Source organism: Drosophila yakuba, chromosome 3L, assembly GCF_016746365.2.
Source record: "Drosophila yakuba strain Tai18E2 chromosome 3L, Prin_Dyak_Tai18E2_2.1, whole genome shotgun sequence".
Lineage (NCBI taxonomy): Eukaryota > Metazoa > Arthropoda > Insecta > Diptera > Drosophilidae > Drosophila > Drosophila yakuba.
Window position 1 is genome coordinate 7,297,251 of NC_052529.2, and position 16,829 is coordinate 7,314,079.

The 16,829-nt window shown below is 42.2% G+C and overlaps 2 protein-coding genes across 2 annotated transcripts; both read right to left on the reverse strand.

Annotated features, from left to right (window-relative positions):
- Window positions 1–4,887: 4,887 nt before the first annotated feature.
- LOC6533220 (eukaryotic translation initiation factor 4E1) lies at window positions 4,888–6,444 on the reverse strand. Its single transcript, XM_002093910.4, has 4 exons — window positions 5,953–6,444; window positions 5,786–5,885; window positions 5,612–5,699; window positions 4,888–5,299 (listed from the first exon to the last, which is right to left on the reverse strand). Exons 1-4 carry the CDS (start codon window positions 6,291–6,293, stop codon window positions 5,139–5,141), a joined length of 690 nt encoding a protein of 229 aa, XP_002093946.1. The 5' UTR covers window positions 6,294–6,444; the 3' UTR covers window positions 4,888–5,138.
- Window positions 6,445–7,438: 994 nt separating this feature from the next.
- On the reverse strand, window positions 7,439–8,627 carry LOC6533221 (uncharacterized protein CG32395). The gene is made up of 2 exons (XM_002093911.1): window positions 7,659–8,627; window positions 7,439–7,597 (listed from the first exon to the last, which is right to left on the reverse strand). Exons 1-2 carry the CDS (start codon window positions 8,625–8,627, stop codon window positions 7,439–7,441), a joined length of 1,128 nt encoding a protein of 375 aa, XP_002093947.1.
- Window positions 8,628–16,829: the final 8,202 nt, after the last annotated feature.

Here is a 16,829-nt window from a genome sequence, read left to right on the forward strand (position 1 = left end):
TGAACTCTTTCCCTTACCAGAATCGTGTTGGCGTTTTAAGTCCCCAAAGAAGCAACTCCCGACCAAAAGTGTCGCTTATGAATTTCATATAATCTCTGGCGCGCATAAAATGTCTAGACACAACTCCAGTAGAGAAGAAAATAATCAACAAAAACAAGCAACTCAAGCTCAAATTACGCGAAATTTGGCAAACAAAAGTTGTGAGGCGAAATTCGCGATTTTGTAAATATGCCATTTGCATACTTATTAAAGGGAATATCAGACGCGGTGGATTAAATATTTAAATTATGCCAAGTGACACTTAATAAAGAGCACAGTAAAAGCCCACAGATCTGCAAAATCCCATTCAAGTTGCGGATATGTGCTCGGAATGGCAAATAAGGTGTTGGACCAGAAACATGACCGCAAACGGCCAAACAAAGAGTCTTCCAAGGAGAACAAATAACCTTTTTAGGGGTGTTTATAGATCCGGGTCCCGGGTGCTGGGTCCAGACATTGATTTGATTATGCCACCTTTCAACCCTTGAGTGCACATCAAAAGCCTGCGGCTGGGGGTCATGCTGCGAAACTGCTTTGGGCCATTCGAACACCTCAAATTAGTGCACCTTGTAGTTTCTACTCATTCTTTACCCTCAATGGTTGTTGTTCAAATTATAAAATTTGTCTGGTCCTCTACATAAATCCTCATCCATCTCATGCACGTCCTGCAGAAACTGGGTGGCCTTGGCGTCGGTTGGACTCTTTTGGTCAATGATTTGCTTCGTTGACTAAGCAAATTAAGTATACGACCCACGTGCCGGGAATGCCAACTGAGCGACGAAGGCAGCCTCAAAATGTTTATAATGAGCTAATAAACACAAATTGATTGTGTGTGAAATTAAAAGCGAAAGTTTTGCACCTCACTGACAAGATGAACACAAGCTTCAATGGGTTGCGGCCTATTGACCAATATAATTAGCATGATAAATATTTTAGCAAATATTATTGTAATTTATTAAGGCTGAAGTTTAACTTGACTGAATATTACGCATTCCAAGTGCGTAAATTCCCAATAGCCAAGATATTAATTATCTCCAAAACTAATTGGAACTCAATTAAAATTAATATTGGAATGCATCTTGGAAACTACTTGGAGTCAGTATATTTTAAATTATTAAATGCGATTAAAGAGTGTCACTATTACTGAATTTATTTAACACCATTTAAGTTAAAAACTGGCCACCAGTTTGGCCTACAATCGCATGGTGGGCATGCTTAAATCGCTGACCAAATTTGACCAACACTTTTGGCCGTAGGCCCAGAGACCCATAAACTATGCATTAGCTGCCGGGCACATGTTTAAAATACCAAAATACCTAGCTCACGCACCCGGCCATTATGTGCATTGCCATCGCGTTGTCCTTGGTGTCCTGCCGCACCTCCTTTTCACCTCCAGCTTGCCACCCTGCCTCTCCATGCTCCGTTCAGTGTCCCTCTTGGCCATCTTTTGTCTTTCGCCCTGGGTCTTTATCTGACTGCGGCACAATGACGCGGCGTATGAGTAATGTGCCTTGTGGGTGGGTGGAGTGCATCTACATAGGACTTATTTCGTATACGCGTCGCGTAGCATTTTGATGTGGCTGAAAGGCCATCCTACAACCCATCCCACCCATTGCTTCCGCACCACCGGCAGCACATCCTCCTGCTGCCTGCCCCCTTGCCACGTATAATAAAGTGTTTGCGACTTTTTCATTGCTCACGTACGCTTTTCATGACTGACTTCTTATGCTTTAGGTTAAGGTTTTGCCCATGGATTCGGATGCGGATTCGGGTACGGGTACGGGTACGGATACGGGTCCTCGAATGTGTGTGCTAAGCGAGTGCTTTATTTCATTAAGTTGGCTCGGTCCGAAAATCTTTGTGGCCAACTTTTGTGCTTAATATCCCGTTGTGAGTTCCGTGCGGTTTTTGTCGGATTCCTTTATAGTTTCTATCAAACCGAACGTTCTCGTCTCCGTCTCCGTCCTCGTCCTCATCTTGTTGGGGGTGGAGAAATGGCTAACAAAGTACAGGCCAAGATTTCTTTTGTCTTTCCCTCGTGTCGGCATTTATTTACATATTTATGAAGCGAAATATTAAGAATTATATAGGCGGAGCGATCCGAACTGGCCTTTATCTCGTACTGAATTCTACCCCACTTATTTCCCAGGTTGGCAAGTGGAGTGGAGTGAAGTGGAGGACATACCTCCTGCATATTTGGCAGCCAGGAATTTTTTGGACCCGAAACGAACGAATGAACGAAAGCCAAGGGCACAGCAGATACTACACATTTCGAATAGCAATAATATTTGTAGACAAATATCTTGGTTGGCTGTCGTCTCTTGCCATTTCCTGGGGCCTTCCTTTTGAAGGTGAACTCAAAAGTACAATCCAAGGCCTTGCGTTGATTCGTTTTCATTTTTGTTGGCCTCATAAATTCTTATTAATTTATAATAAAAAGAAAAAAAAAAGTTTTGTGTAGCGCTCGGCGTAACGGTGGCTTGGAATTTTGCAAATTAATATTTCATTTCAAATGCTCCGCATTGATGCGGTTTGTCCATTTGATGCGAGTGAAAATGTTGTTATCCCTTTTTGGCGAAAATTGCACACAAATTGTTGCATGCCTGTGCGTTATGCGGCTAATGAAATTCCCTTCTTGAGCAAAAATTAATGAAATAAATGTTGGGTAGAAAGAGAGAGAGATCTACATCATCCTGCATTTAGTCTGCGTGCCAAAAGCGATTAAGTTCGCTATAAATTCTAATTACCAGAGAGTTACGAGTTGGAAAATTACATTTTATTATATGATAAAAGTTAAGCTTCAACTGGACGACGATAATGTATACCCAAATAGATTTACATGCGTATTCCCAGTACAAAGCCAACCGCAAACTCCACTTAATCATGTGTCGCTGCCCAAATAGTAGCATCTGCCCTCCGCTACTCCACTTCACTCCACCATCCTTGGCCCAAACTCCTACACCGTATTCAAGTGTCAGAAGTGCAATTTATTTTTATGTTGTATAGTGTTGTTTTGCCAAAAGAGAAAAAGACGAAGGCAAACTCGACCAAAAGCTGAAACCAGCAATCGCGCGAGTTCCAACAATACACAGAATAAACAAAAGCTGAGCTAAAATGGAGAGTTTGCTGGTGGCTGTGTGGGTGGTTCGTTGTCCATTTGGGTGGTTGTAGTTTCTGGGTGGTGCTGCCATAGTGCTTGTCCAGCTGGTGTGGCCATAAAAACCAAAGCTGAAGCTCAATGTGGTCTGCGTTGGCTATATGAAGAGTGTTGATATATGCAGGACCAGCATGGAGGTGGAGAGCGATACCAGTCTATAATAGAGCTAATACAAATCATTCGATTTCAGATTTTAATCTGGCCATTTTATAACGGAACCACCAAAAAGAACACAATCAATATGCATAAAGAAAATACCAATCAAAACGATTTTGTATATCATGCAAATATTTTGTGCGTACATATTTCTCTCTTGGAAATGCATAGCTGATCGAAACCTTAACAATATATAGTAAAAGGGTTACTATTTGCTAGTTTTTTTAATTTAAAGTGTTGATTTACCTTTTTATAATTACCCAAATTTTAAGATACGTGTTAAGGACCTTCTAATGGGTTAATAATTTATTTATGTGCTAATTAAGTTGCATGCTTGCCAAAGTTTTTCACCAGCACAGACAGAAAGGTAGAAAGCCAGATATTTCACATGTGACTCCAATTGCAAGTGCAACAACATTCTCGATGTCACGTTTCGAGCAACTAATTTGTAAATATTCGTCTGAAGGCAAAAAGTTTGCGGTGTTGTGTGTGTGTGGATCTCTCTCATCCCGCACAGCAAAAAAAACCCAACTCTATTCTAACCCTGCAATATGTCAAAGGTGCAAGAACGCGAAGTGGGTGGGTTAGTGGGTGTTTTTTGGGTGTTTGGGGTGGCAGAGTTGGTGAAGGTGGGCTAAACTACAGGTGAAGGCACCTGGATGCCATGTGGGACGTGTGCGGTTTCGATGCGGTTTCGGTTTAACAGCTCCCCATGTAAGCCGCCGCCACCTGGGCCCATAAAATGCAGTCAACGGGCTATGCGGATGGAGATGAGTTTTGTCAGCTTAAAGTGGCTCATAATGAAGTTGCTACTGCACGTGCCGCTGCCATCGGAATTTCAATGTTGATTGAATGGCCTGGTGACCCGAGTTGGCAACGTCGCTTTACGTCACAGGGTTTAGACAAAAGTTGAACAAACGTTTACATTTTGGGGGACCTACAGCTTTATGATTAGATAAGATTTTATATAATGGTTACAAGTGCGGAATATAAGCTGCTAGTTTAGCAAAGAAACTTAATACCTAACTATATTCTTACACGCAAATTACTGATGCTCTGGACTGTTAAGAGCTCTCTATTCATGAATTTTAATGCTGCGCAAGGCAGCGGCGTTTCGGCCTTTCATCAAAATTCAATTGTCTGCATTTTGGGAAGCCCTCGACGCCAGTTCCAGATAGTCGAGAACGCAGAGATCCCCGAGATTCAGCTGTACGGGTACTGTGTGGCACTCGCTAAAGCGGACAATCCAACGTGGCCATTGTTGACCCTTTTGGGGTCTTTTGTTTTTCGCTCGGCCAGCCAAGCGAGCCAAGTGGACGTTTATCTTTTGCAGTCACTGTGCACTTCTAGCTGGCGCGGCCAAAAGTACAAACTGCAAGTGTATATAAACCATTTTATTTGCGCTCTGGTGCGGCATATGTTTGCATAACATTTCGTGGAGCGTAAAGGGTCCAACGTCCAACTAGCGGCATAAAAAGCGCTCCTCGGGACTTTTAAGGCTGGGGGAATTCAACATTTAACGATGGCTCGTGGGCTATGTATTCAGAATACTATGTATTTACAGCTTTCTTTGCAATTTTTAACATGGTCAAATTCATAAAACCAGTTCTGTGTCAAGACAATATTATTTTTTTTCTATTTTTTTTTGGATACACGCGCTGGAAATAGCAACCGGCGTAAGCGGCCATGGAAATATATGGGTGGTTTTGGTTGGTAGAGAGATGATTGGTCGGCTTGTTTAGAGGTGGTGGTGGGTGGCATCCGAAACCGGGGCGTCGGAGGCGGCTTACACGCAATAAACCGCTTTGACCACCGATCCCGGCTTGGACATAGAGTCCTTGTGCAGCTGGTACTGCAGTTGGTGGGGCGGCAGGACGAGCAGGTCGCGTAACTTGAGTCCAATCTCCATGACGGCCAGCTCGTTGTGCCCGTTGGCGGTCCAAATTGCTGGGGGAGTAGAGACAGTGGAGGCGCGGGGTTAGCAGTTGTCATGGCGTTGCCCAGTGGCTACTTAAGCTGGGTACACTACAAAACTACACTGTGTAAGCTGGCTTAAAAATAAATAGATACTACGTAGGAAAATGGCGATTTTCTTAAAGCTCAAATAAGTAAACTAATAGTGAAGAAATCAAAGGCAATATTTTACAAATAATAAAATGCAGTAAATTTGTATCTAAGCTTTTAAATTTTTTGTTGATATTTTAAGTTAAAAGATGTATTCATAACATAGTTACAATTTTTTTTTTTAGTGATACTCACAAATTTTGTTGCTCTTGCCGCGCAAGTTGATAACAGCGCCGCAGACTTCTTCAGTGTGATCAAAGGCCTCGCCAATCAAAATGAGTAGCTGTCAGTGGGCAGGAAAGAGGTTGTGTAGTTGCAACAGCAAGAGATATGACAGGCGATGGACACAAAGCTCCAACGGCTACTTACCACATCTAGCCAGAGCTTGTCCAGCTCCACTTTGGAGCCGCGCCCCATATTGATGACCCAACGGCCGCCGAACTTGTTCGCATCATCCTCCCACATGGGCCTGATATGAAAGAGTGCAGACTCGCAGATTAATTTGTAGATATATGTATAAATCAAGCCAAGCTTACTGTATGCCCTTCTTAAACAAAGAGTAATCGCTGCCAACTCTAATCTCAGATGGCGGCTTGATGTGATTGTAGAGACTCCAGAAGTCCTCGACCATGTCGAAGCTGGTGATCTCGTTCTGCATGTCCTCCCAGTTCTTGCTGCGATCATTCTCCAGGTACCAAAGTGTCCAGGTATTCTCAAGTGGATGCTTCAGACGCAAGTCCACGATCTCCGTGAGTGGCTTACGAAGATCCATCTCCGAGAGCGTTTTCAGATCCGCACTGGAACTCGAACGGGAATCGGTGAGCGTTTCGGTGCCATTGTCCATCATCTTGAATTCGGTCTGCTGGGTCGTCAGCATGGTTGCGTGTATTTGCAAATTATCTTTTATACTGAGTCAAATTTATAACACTGGACGCTATTGAAATTTCAGAGCACTTGGAAAAACGATTTCACAGACACAACACGAGAATGTGTAGAAGGGCCTGACTACGAAACCAGACTGAAACCATTTATCCAGACAGCAAAGGCATAGGGATGTTCGATGGTATTTTTACTCACTTTCAAGTTGACCTGGCCCCAATTCATAACTTTCATTGCCCGTAAATAATTAGACAGTCTCTGGACCAGCTCTTTTAGTAGCCAACGTCCTTCGCTCCCAGTTTCTAATTCAACTCTAAACTATTTATGCTCTCGTTAGGTACGCAATGAGCTTATGCACTGTTAGAAAATATCAGTAATAAATGTGTTTTGCTCATGAAAACATACTTCAGAAGCTTATTGTTTATTTATCTATTTGGATCTTAAGATATCTTATAACAGCATTCATATAACTTTAGTATCATTTGTAATTGCTCCCATCAATTTGTAGGTACTTGGCAGTAGCAGTCCCTTTTTTCGTGTGCATTTCCATGTTCCTGATTCGGTCATGGCCATCTTGTTGGACTTGGTGATAAAAATCGAGCGCCTTATGCTTGCGTTCATATAAAGCGTTAATTTTATGACACAGAATGGAAGGACACTTGAGCGACTCCGAGGCCAGAGTGAAATTTACGCACTCACACTTTTCGCCTCCGTTGGCTCCTTTCTTTTTTCCTATGATTTTACGACAATTGAGGGGGACAAAAGGAGAGGAAAGGCGTTTGGGTTTTGGGGGGTGGGGGGTGGGGGAAGTCAGAGTAGGTGGAATTTTCCGGGCTTTGATGGTGTTGATAATGATGATGTTGTTGCTATTGCCAAAGCTGTCGTCTTTTATGTTGCCTGCCATAAAAGTGAAAATATTATGAAGCTTGTTCGAAATGGAGGAACAATGAAACAGCTACGTAATTGCCGCCAAAGTATCTCGAAAGTCATCTATGAGGCAGTTCTTGACTTGTGCAATTGACATTGCTGCACAGCAGTTGCGATAACATGACAACCCAGAATGCTAATAATAGACAATAAACGACAATATCGAAATTGAGCAAGGACTCCACCGACTATAATTTGACATTTAAATGGCAGGATCTATTGAGGACACTGGTGCTGCAAGTATTCCAGTCGGTTAACAAACGCGCAAAAGGCACTGATGGTTAGCAGTTTGAAGAGCAATTTCGTGTCCAGTGTAATGCCATATATGGTGACTGTGACACGTTCCCAGATTTCCTGATGGAGTAACTCATCAATCTGTACTTGAAGGGAAACTCTACTAAAATCTACCAAATTTATGTATATTAGTTCTACTTACCATTTTAGCAGTATCCTTATGGTAATTGGTCAAGTGAAAAGTGCATATACTTCTGCTGATTCTTGATTCACGTGACAGCATCGCAAAAATAGTCCACTGGAATATCAGGTTCAATGCAGAAATGATAAGGAAGTATAAAACATTTTTATCCTTAGCTGTAACACTAAAAAATGGTATTAATCCGTAGATAATAGCACACAGCCAATGAATTCGGAAATGTCGTGTGATTTTGAGCGTTATTTGAAAGACATTATAGCGCAGTCGAATCAATTTTTCGCCGATATCTTGAAGTTGTCCCACCAGAACCATAAATTGACCACTTTCAAGGACGCAAGATAGCCGTAGCTTATCCATGTCATTTGAGATTCTTCGGATGCAGTGGTGTAGTTCGCTATACATGGCAATGAGCACCACAAAGAGGCAAATATTGATGGTGATCTGAAGAAGGAAGCTCAGAAGGAAGGCCAGCATAGTTAGCAGTAGAACGCTGTTGAGCAGCGAGTCATAAGCATCAGCCGGGTAGTTACGTATTCCCACGATTGTGTTTAGGGATCTCAAAAGATTCTGCAGAGTCAGAAGAAGTAGCAACAAGTGTTTCAGGCGAAACACATTCGGATGCCTGGCCATAAGATTCACCTGTCTCATTATTCGCATCATTTGGTTTAATAGCACCACGATCTCTCGACTTTTCACAAATCCATATACTCTGACCACCAACAAGACAACACTGCCAATTGCATTGGGCCACACAGCTTGAAGATTATCGAACATTTTGCTTATGTTCGCAAAGATGGATAGTGTCAAAAAAATGAGAACCAAGCTGGAGTAAAATCGCAGAAATGCAGAGTGCCGAAAGCATTGCGTTTTTGAGTTATACACAAAGGTGGTAACCCCGCAGATCTGGGTCAGCAATATGAAGAGAGACAGGAATTGCCGTGTAAAGCGGTTGAGCAGATTCACTTCCCTCATCGCGGATGGCCAAACAATTGATACCAAAACCCGATTGGCCACCCTTGAAGGACATGAATGGCGGCGGGTGCCCCATTTGAATTATGACCGCACTTTGGCGCTGATGTACGCGCATTAATAAGCGGTCAAAGTTTTGATGGCTTAATCGATATGACGACGTCGGCAACTTCTGCTCGGCGACCACAGCGCATTCTGCGGTCACCGCTCCGGCGCTGAAAAGTATGCCAGCATTCTGGTCACGACAAGCAAGGATTAGGTAATCAGCGCTTTAATTGCCAGCGTTAGGAGTTTGCGGTGTAATTAATACCAGTGGCCCAGGCAAATTATTTAGTTTTAATTCTCTCAAAGTGGTAAATTAATAATTTTAAAATTCCCACAAAACCCTACAGATAATAATCATTTATAAACTATATACGAATTAAACAAAGCAAATAAAGACAGTACAGCTCTCATTCTGAGCGCGGCAGGAAAACACTCTTGCAACGAATCATCGCAATTTTACTTTAGTGCCAACCAAGCAACTTCCACTCCCACTCCCATTAACCTCAATAAGTTTTGAGTTATGCTGCGTGTTCTTTAAACAGATTCGAATTTCGAATCGGTCTCCGCAGCCAACTGGCATATCTTACCCTTTTGTTTGCCGGTCAATGCAAAGGAAAAACAATCTCAATCTCGTTTTACGCTGCCGTGCGGCGAGCACATTTAATTACGCAACATTTACGTTAAAATTTTATTGTCCGCATTACTGAAGCGAGCGGCCGGCGGACGGCACCCGGATCCGGGTTCGAAATCCGGACTTGGACTCAATCCTTCGATCCCTCATCCACTGCCAGTGCACTCAGCTGTGGTTTCCGTTACACATTTCGCGCCATTGTCCAAAGTGGGCGCTGGGCGGTGGGCGTTGGCTTGGGGGGATCCTGGATCCGCCCCTTTATCCTGGCACGCCCATCGCGCCGACATGCATGAGCTATCTCTCCTGGCAGGCAGCTCATTTTGATTCGCCTCTGAAAGGAGAACGCATCATTTGCGCTGCCACCGTGCTGGCCATGTTATTGGCATATTTTTTAATGCCGCCGACAGGACAAGGGGCAAAATGTTATAGACAGGAGCTCAAGGATGGAATGACTCTATCAGCGCTGCGAAAAAAACAAAGAAATATTAATAAAAAAAATCACATTGCGGTGAGTGACGGGAAAACATTGAGGCGATGGCCCAGACATCAGAAATCAGGTGCACAACGAAAAATGCTGTTCAATCAATTCGGTAGAGTATATATGCATTGAAAAATCAGCACGTGTCTCAATATGCATTGAAAAATCAGCACGTGTAAGTTCTTTAATAAAGGTATAAATATAAAAACTTCATTTTAGTAAACCTGTTTCCAGCTGTTTGGCATAGGAAGTTGAAAATTGTAAAAATCCTCAAATAGGACTTTCGCTTCAATAATACTGTTTGCCCAGCATTTGTTTCGTTTGAGCGTAATTTAATCATGGAAAAAGAAAGTTCCTGCCGTGGGTGGTATTGTTTGGTAACGTCAATTGTCAGTTTGTTGCATTTATCGGCGCTTTACGGCTCATTTGCGTTTTGAACATGTGTAAACAAGGCGAGGCAGATGGTCGAGTGCCTCCTTTAACCCCACGCCTCAAACGGTTTGCCTTTTGCACAGGATGTGGCAGTTGATGTTGCCATCGGCCAGAGAACACAGAGAACTGAACTCATCATCATCAGCAGCGTTTTTAACGGCGGTGATTTATGAAATTTGCGAACAAACCAGCCAACCAACAATTTCCACTGCAGTCGCACGTTTGCATTTATTTTGCGCATATTTAATGAGCACAAATATTTTCGCAGTATGTAAATTTATGAAACATGCACTGTGCACTGTATTTCATCCGGAACTTAAAAATATGCCAATGGCGCCTTATTAAGCACTCATTACTCACGCCGCCATTCCGTAAATTTATGTACATTTAAAGGCTTTCCCGTCCATATGTCCACCTGTCCATCTGTCTGTCCATTCGGTGGACATTCTCATGGCAGCTCTCCGTGTCCCAGTGCCTGAGTATCTTGTCTGTGGTGCCACTTGTCTGCGGTCTGGATGACAGTCCGTATGAATCGACCGCCGGACGGCCGCAGTTTTGCGGCAGAAGCTTGGCAAAGATGAGCCATAAATTAGTACGCAGAGGGTCGAGAATTGCATGCAGATGATTTCAGCGATTAACTCTTAAATCTGCTCAGGTTTGGAGTGTACCTTAACCAATGATTGAGCCGAGCGATTTGCAGCAACAGTCAGATAATCGATTTTCAAATTCAATTTACTGGTGAAGGAACATTTTGGCACGACGCCACAGCTGGCTTGACACTGGGAGAAATAATGGAGTAATTTTGTAACTTTTGCTTCACACTGGGAGAAATAATGGAGTAATTTTGTAACTGAATGTTAAAAACAACATTGTCATTAAGATTTGTTATCTTCTTTATAACATCATCCATATAATTTTGGTTCATTATTATTCAGTTTTACAATATTTAGGTAGTTTTATATGACACCATTCGATGTAAATCAATACATGATTACCACATGATTCCTCATTTTCAAAATATTTTATTACAATCCACACAAAGATGCATTTTCATTGTGTGTGCTGGCTTTATAAAGTTGCTCCCCGGGGGCCCAGCTATATCCCAATATCCCTACACTAACAGAGACACAGATACCGCGCCATTGAATTCACATTCACGTTTTGTTTATTTATTTATTGCAGCCATTGCATTGTTATGCACACCAAGGCAGACAAAATAAATACCAGCACACAGAACAATAAATTTAAAATCTAATTACGCGCACCATTTAATATCGGAGCGGAAACGGAAATGGGTGTGGGGGGAAATGGAAGTGCGAGTTCGAGTTCGAACGTGAGCTGGCTATGATGGCGCCAAGTCTCCCAGGCGGATTCGGCCAAAAAATGAAACCCAGATCGAACAGTTGGCCAAACAAATCCACACAACACATAATAAATAGATAAGCCGCGTCGGCAAATCTCAAAGGCAAAAGACGAACCAAAAAAAAAAAAACAACGCAATTAAAATTTTGATAAGCAAACAGCAGACGCAACTCGAATTAGTTATCTCTCTGTATGTGTTAAAGCCAACAAAAAAAAAAAAGAGAAAACAGAGGCCAAGGAGAAATAATAAAATTGCCTGTGGTTGAGCTTTTGACTTGCGGGCGGTGGTCAGTATGGGGTTAAGCCGGGGGTCCTCGGGTCTCGGAATACAAATGAGTTTTCTTTGTTGGCCTCTTGTGCATGTAATTTACACTGAACAGCAGGGTTGCGGTGCGGGGTGGTGGTGGTGTTGGTGTTGGTGAGCCCAGAGTACTGGGGCATCAACCACATCCGCAACCAAATGGTCAACATTGCTCAACTTGTGAAAAATACATTATGGTTTAAAGTATTTAATTGCACACAATTTTTGGGGTTATTCGAGCCATAGCTTCGTCCTTGCGTAAAATGGCAAACTCAAATGGGGAATATATATATGTGTGTAGATTTATTCAGGGATCAACGAGATTTTTCCCCTTACTTGCTTAAGGGATGAATGGATGATTTGGTTACCGAAAAAGTAAAGCCTACGCAAACAAAACGCAATTAAAACTAATAATTAATACGACAACAAGCACACGTTTTTTTCGTAATTTTTTTTTGTGTGGGGGGGTAAAAGTCCTTGGACATTCGTCAAGTGGGTTTGACCTTCCCGGGGAGTTTGCCTAATAAAATTATGCTTAATTTATATGCAGGCTGCGTCATTTGACTGATGCCTACTAATGACTTCCTAACAATTTTTAATATCTATGCAAATGAACATAAATTGCTGGTCCTTGGCCTCACTGTTTGCCTCCTCTTTTGGCCAGGCCAAATTATGTGAAGCCGGCTTCCCGCTAACTTTGGTTAACCGTTTAGCTGCCGCTGACCCCGCACAAGTAACCAAAAAAAAAAAAAAGAAATATATATACAAAAATACAAGTAACAGAGCAGCAAATAACAGCCAGGAGGGCCAACGGCAACTGCTCTCTGCCGTTTAATTAAATGACATTATGGCCGCCTCGCCGCGATGTAGGCAGTGAAAAATGCTACGGTATCCTGGCCCCCATTTCCCAGGACCACCCCTTCGGATGCTCCCAGCACTCAGGCGGCGAATGGAAAAATGTGTGCACTGGGAGCTGTATTTCAATTTTTGTGGGGATTGCGTCTAGTTGCTGTCTATTATGGCGAGGTCATTATTGCGCTTATAGGTAAAGTTATCCTTGGTGATCATCTGGGGAGCGGTTGTCGTAAGTGTGTGAATATTTGGCACCTCAAAGGTTGTTAATGGCATAAGGGAGCATGCAAAATCAGTGGATTTTCTTGCTTTTCATTCCAGTATTATGTTCATGCTAAATCCGAGATTAAGCTTTAATTTTCAACTCTTGGCATTCTTGCCTGCGTCCGTTTGAGTCTGGAATAATTGCTGCATTTCTCATGCAGATGGCACACATTTCATATTCTCTAGACTCCGTTTTTCTCCCGACTACATTTGCATTGCAAATAATCATTTTTAAGTTGCTAATGATGGCAAAACAGGCCCAGATTCCAGCAAACCAGATTCCAGGGCCGAAGTTCCAGTGGGCAGGAGAAATTAAATCATTAGTTATGCGCTGCACAAAATTAATGCGCTTGTAAAACGGATCCAAAGAACTTTTAATTGCAACTTTCTAGTTTTTCGAAATTGCCATAAGAATGGGATATGCAGATATGCAGATTGGGCTGCAAAACTGGGCTGGGAACAGTCCATGTTTGATATCAGAAATGCATTTGCCGATTGACTTTTGCCAACTCTCTGCAACGGCTCTGTTGCATTAGCAAAGTTTTTGCATTTGAGAGTTGTAAAGGGTGGGGAATAACTTCAAAATGAAATCAAGACGAGCCAGTCAAAACTTAAATTGCAGCAAAAGCAAAGTTCAGCTAAAAGGACTATCAGGGCTAGCTGGATTGGAAACACGGACTAGGGATACAGATACGGATACGGATACGTATACGTATACATTGGAGCACTTGGCAGCTGCTGGCTTTGTAAATCTCTTGGCAATTTGTTGCAGCTGGCCGGCTAAATTGATGCCAAATTGAATGTGTCAATTTCCATTCGATGTCATGCATTTAAATGTTTTATTTTTATTTGCCCAAACGGGGCAGCTGTTGTCGCTGAAACTGCACGTAAAAAAGAGGCGCTGAAAATACACAAACCCATTGTAGGAGCAAAGCAAATAAAAATTGTAATTAATCCCATATGCTGCGACATTGAATTTCTCCTCGGGCATATCATTAACTTTTTTCATTCTTAAAAAATGCATACAAAATCTTTAAGGCTAATCTTTAGTACTAATTTTACTTAAAACCTATTCAAATTCGAATATAAATCGAATTCGGGAACATCCCTCTTTTAATGCTTACAATTCGAATCATTCTAGCCGTATTATGAAGCGCATATGTGCATATTTGTATTTATATTTATTTAAATTAAAACGCACCCAATTTAACTTTTGCTGCTTTATTTGAATAGTAATTAATAATTCAAATGCTATGGAGCATATTTAATATGCGAACTGCAATTCGCTGTAATGCCAAGTGAATGCCTGAAATTATAATATTTATTTAATGAATGCCATAAACATCTCTTAATAATTGCATATTTTTCCCTAACGAGCGCCCTCAACTGCGTTTCGACCTCGACGGCCAACGCGGCGTATGCGCAATGCTTGTGAAGTCCTTTTCCTGTGTGCAAAGGATCAGCGTAGTTCCAGCTGAATAGCTGTATATTTTTATAATGCTCACACACATGCGCCATTTTGCGGCTTAAATTCGGAAAACAAACAAAAATTTTTGGCTCAGCATAAGCGGCTTACAATGTTAACTCTCACAAACACACACACACACACACACACACATTGGACCACCCCCACACTCAGTAATTCGCATACCCAGTGGCTGTCGTTTGTTGGCAACTTATTTGCAGTTGGTTACCTGCAGTTTAACACAAATGTTTGAATAGCAAACTTTTGCCCCTATCTTCTGCGATGCCAGAACGAAATTTTCCCTGCGATTATTTTCCGAGGAATATTGGCTGTGAAAGCCATTTTGGTATCGTTGGTCAAAGAAATAACTCTGCACAACTAATTACAAACACTGGTCCAGGAAATTGCTTCGAAATTACTATTAAGTTGGCCAGCCCCCAAAAAAAGCAGCAAAAGGTACAGCAGCAGCTCAATAACCATTGTGGCTCAAAACTTTGGCCACTCCAATCCAAAGGATTTTCCTTTTTGGCATGCCTACCTCTCTTATTTTTCTTTTTTTGTGTTCAGTTGTTGTTGCCTTAGTTTGGCCTGTTAATTATGCATGCAAAGCTGCTTGTAGATACTTTTATCTATATCTTTATACCCGTAGTTTAAGGATGTCGGTGCTCCGTTGCGGTTGTGGCCACAAATCAAACGTGGCCACGCCCCCGCCATTGAGAATCGAGAATGCCCTGCAGTCGCCAGCCTCTTGCGCTTGCTGTTAAATAAATTTTCGATTATCGCGCACATTAAAGCAATAAAAATGTAATAAATTTTCAATCTGCACCTTGGCCCTCGAGTGGCAGGACCAAGATTTTTATCGAGTTACGTAAATCGATGATAAAATTAAATGAACTTTTGCCGCTGTCTGCGATTGACAATAGCAACTTCAAAATTTGCGCCGCGGGCGCTGTTTAGTTTTGCCATGGCGATGGCGATGGCGATGGTGATGGTGATGGCGATATGGCGAAAGCAATACAGCTGCAATAGCACGCATACGCACCGTGAACCCGACCGAAATGCCTTCAATTGTCTTTTGGCGGCTCGTTTTCATTTCCCGAAGGCGTTTGCTGTTCCAAGGCGGTTTCCTTTGTTTAGTCCTGTTTTCAGGGAGAGAAGTATAAGAATGTGTGTGTGTGTGGGTGTAACGAAGGCAACTTCAATACCAATTTTCATACTCGATTACCTTTCTGGTGGCCTATTGCTAAGAGTCCTTTCTGCGTTCTGCTGCGTTACTGTAAATGTAAGTTCCATGATTCCATGATTTTTCCTGCTTTTTCCACGAGCCGCAGGATGGAGCACCTGCAGCTCCACCGCCACTGCTCTCAATAAAGTTCTGAACTGTGGAAAGGCAAACATTTTATTAAAAAACTTTTGTTTCACTCGGCTAGCGGAACTGGCAAGGACCTTGAGGCCTTGGCAAAAGTTTACACATAGAAATATGATTTTACATTTGCTTTTAATTTTAACTCTTGCAATCATTTTTCGGCCTGGCCACCTTTTTGCGCAAAAATATTATAATAAAAATAACTTTTGCTTTTACTTTGGCTACGTCTCTGTATTTTTTTTTTTTTGTTCCCTTGCCGCTGAACAAAAGCCATAAATGTCGGACGGGCCGCGTAATTGATTGTTGCAAGTCGGCAAAAGGCAAAAAAGAATTTAATAAAAACTTCCGCCCGAGACTACATGCGGCGTGAGAAATTCCCTAGTGAACAAAACAATATTTATTCGAGCAGGAGGAGAAAAGAAAAACTGAAATCAGCTAGTCAAGTCTCACAAGGATTTGCTCGGATGAATATTTTAGTCCTGTGCGTGAAAAATTCAAATGCTAATGAGCTTTTAATTGCTCACTTCGGCTTACTGGGTGAAACACAAGAGGCGGGCAAAGTTGCGTATGAGTAATCTGCAGTGTGCGACGCAAGAATTAATGAACCTCTTGAGTGTGTTTTAAAACGCGCCAAGATAAATCATGCACATCCATCTAAAGCCCTTCATGATGTTAATTACCGAACCCTGTCACACGCTCCGTGTAAAGGAAAACCTGGAAAGGAGCGGGCAAAATCTAAATATATACACAACAATTGCAATTTCCATTGCAGCAACTTGATAAAAACTTTGCGAAGAAAACTATTTGCATGGAAACTCTGGCCGAACTCAGCTCAAACAGACTCGAAACAAAAACTTCCCAGCCTCTCGAGCCCAAAGGGTGGAAATCCGGTCTGCGTTTACGTGTGCGTGTGCATGGCCAGATAAAAGTTTTAATTAAATAATTAACAGAAATTGTGTATGCATCTATATCGCCCACTTGTTGCCCAGAATAGAACACCGATGGCCGT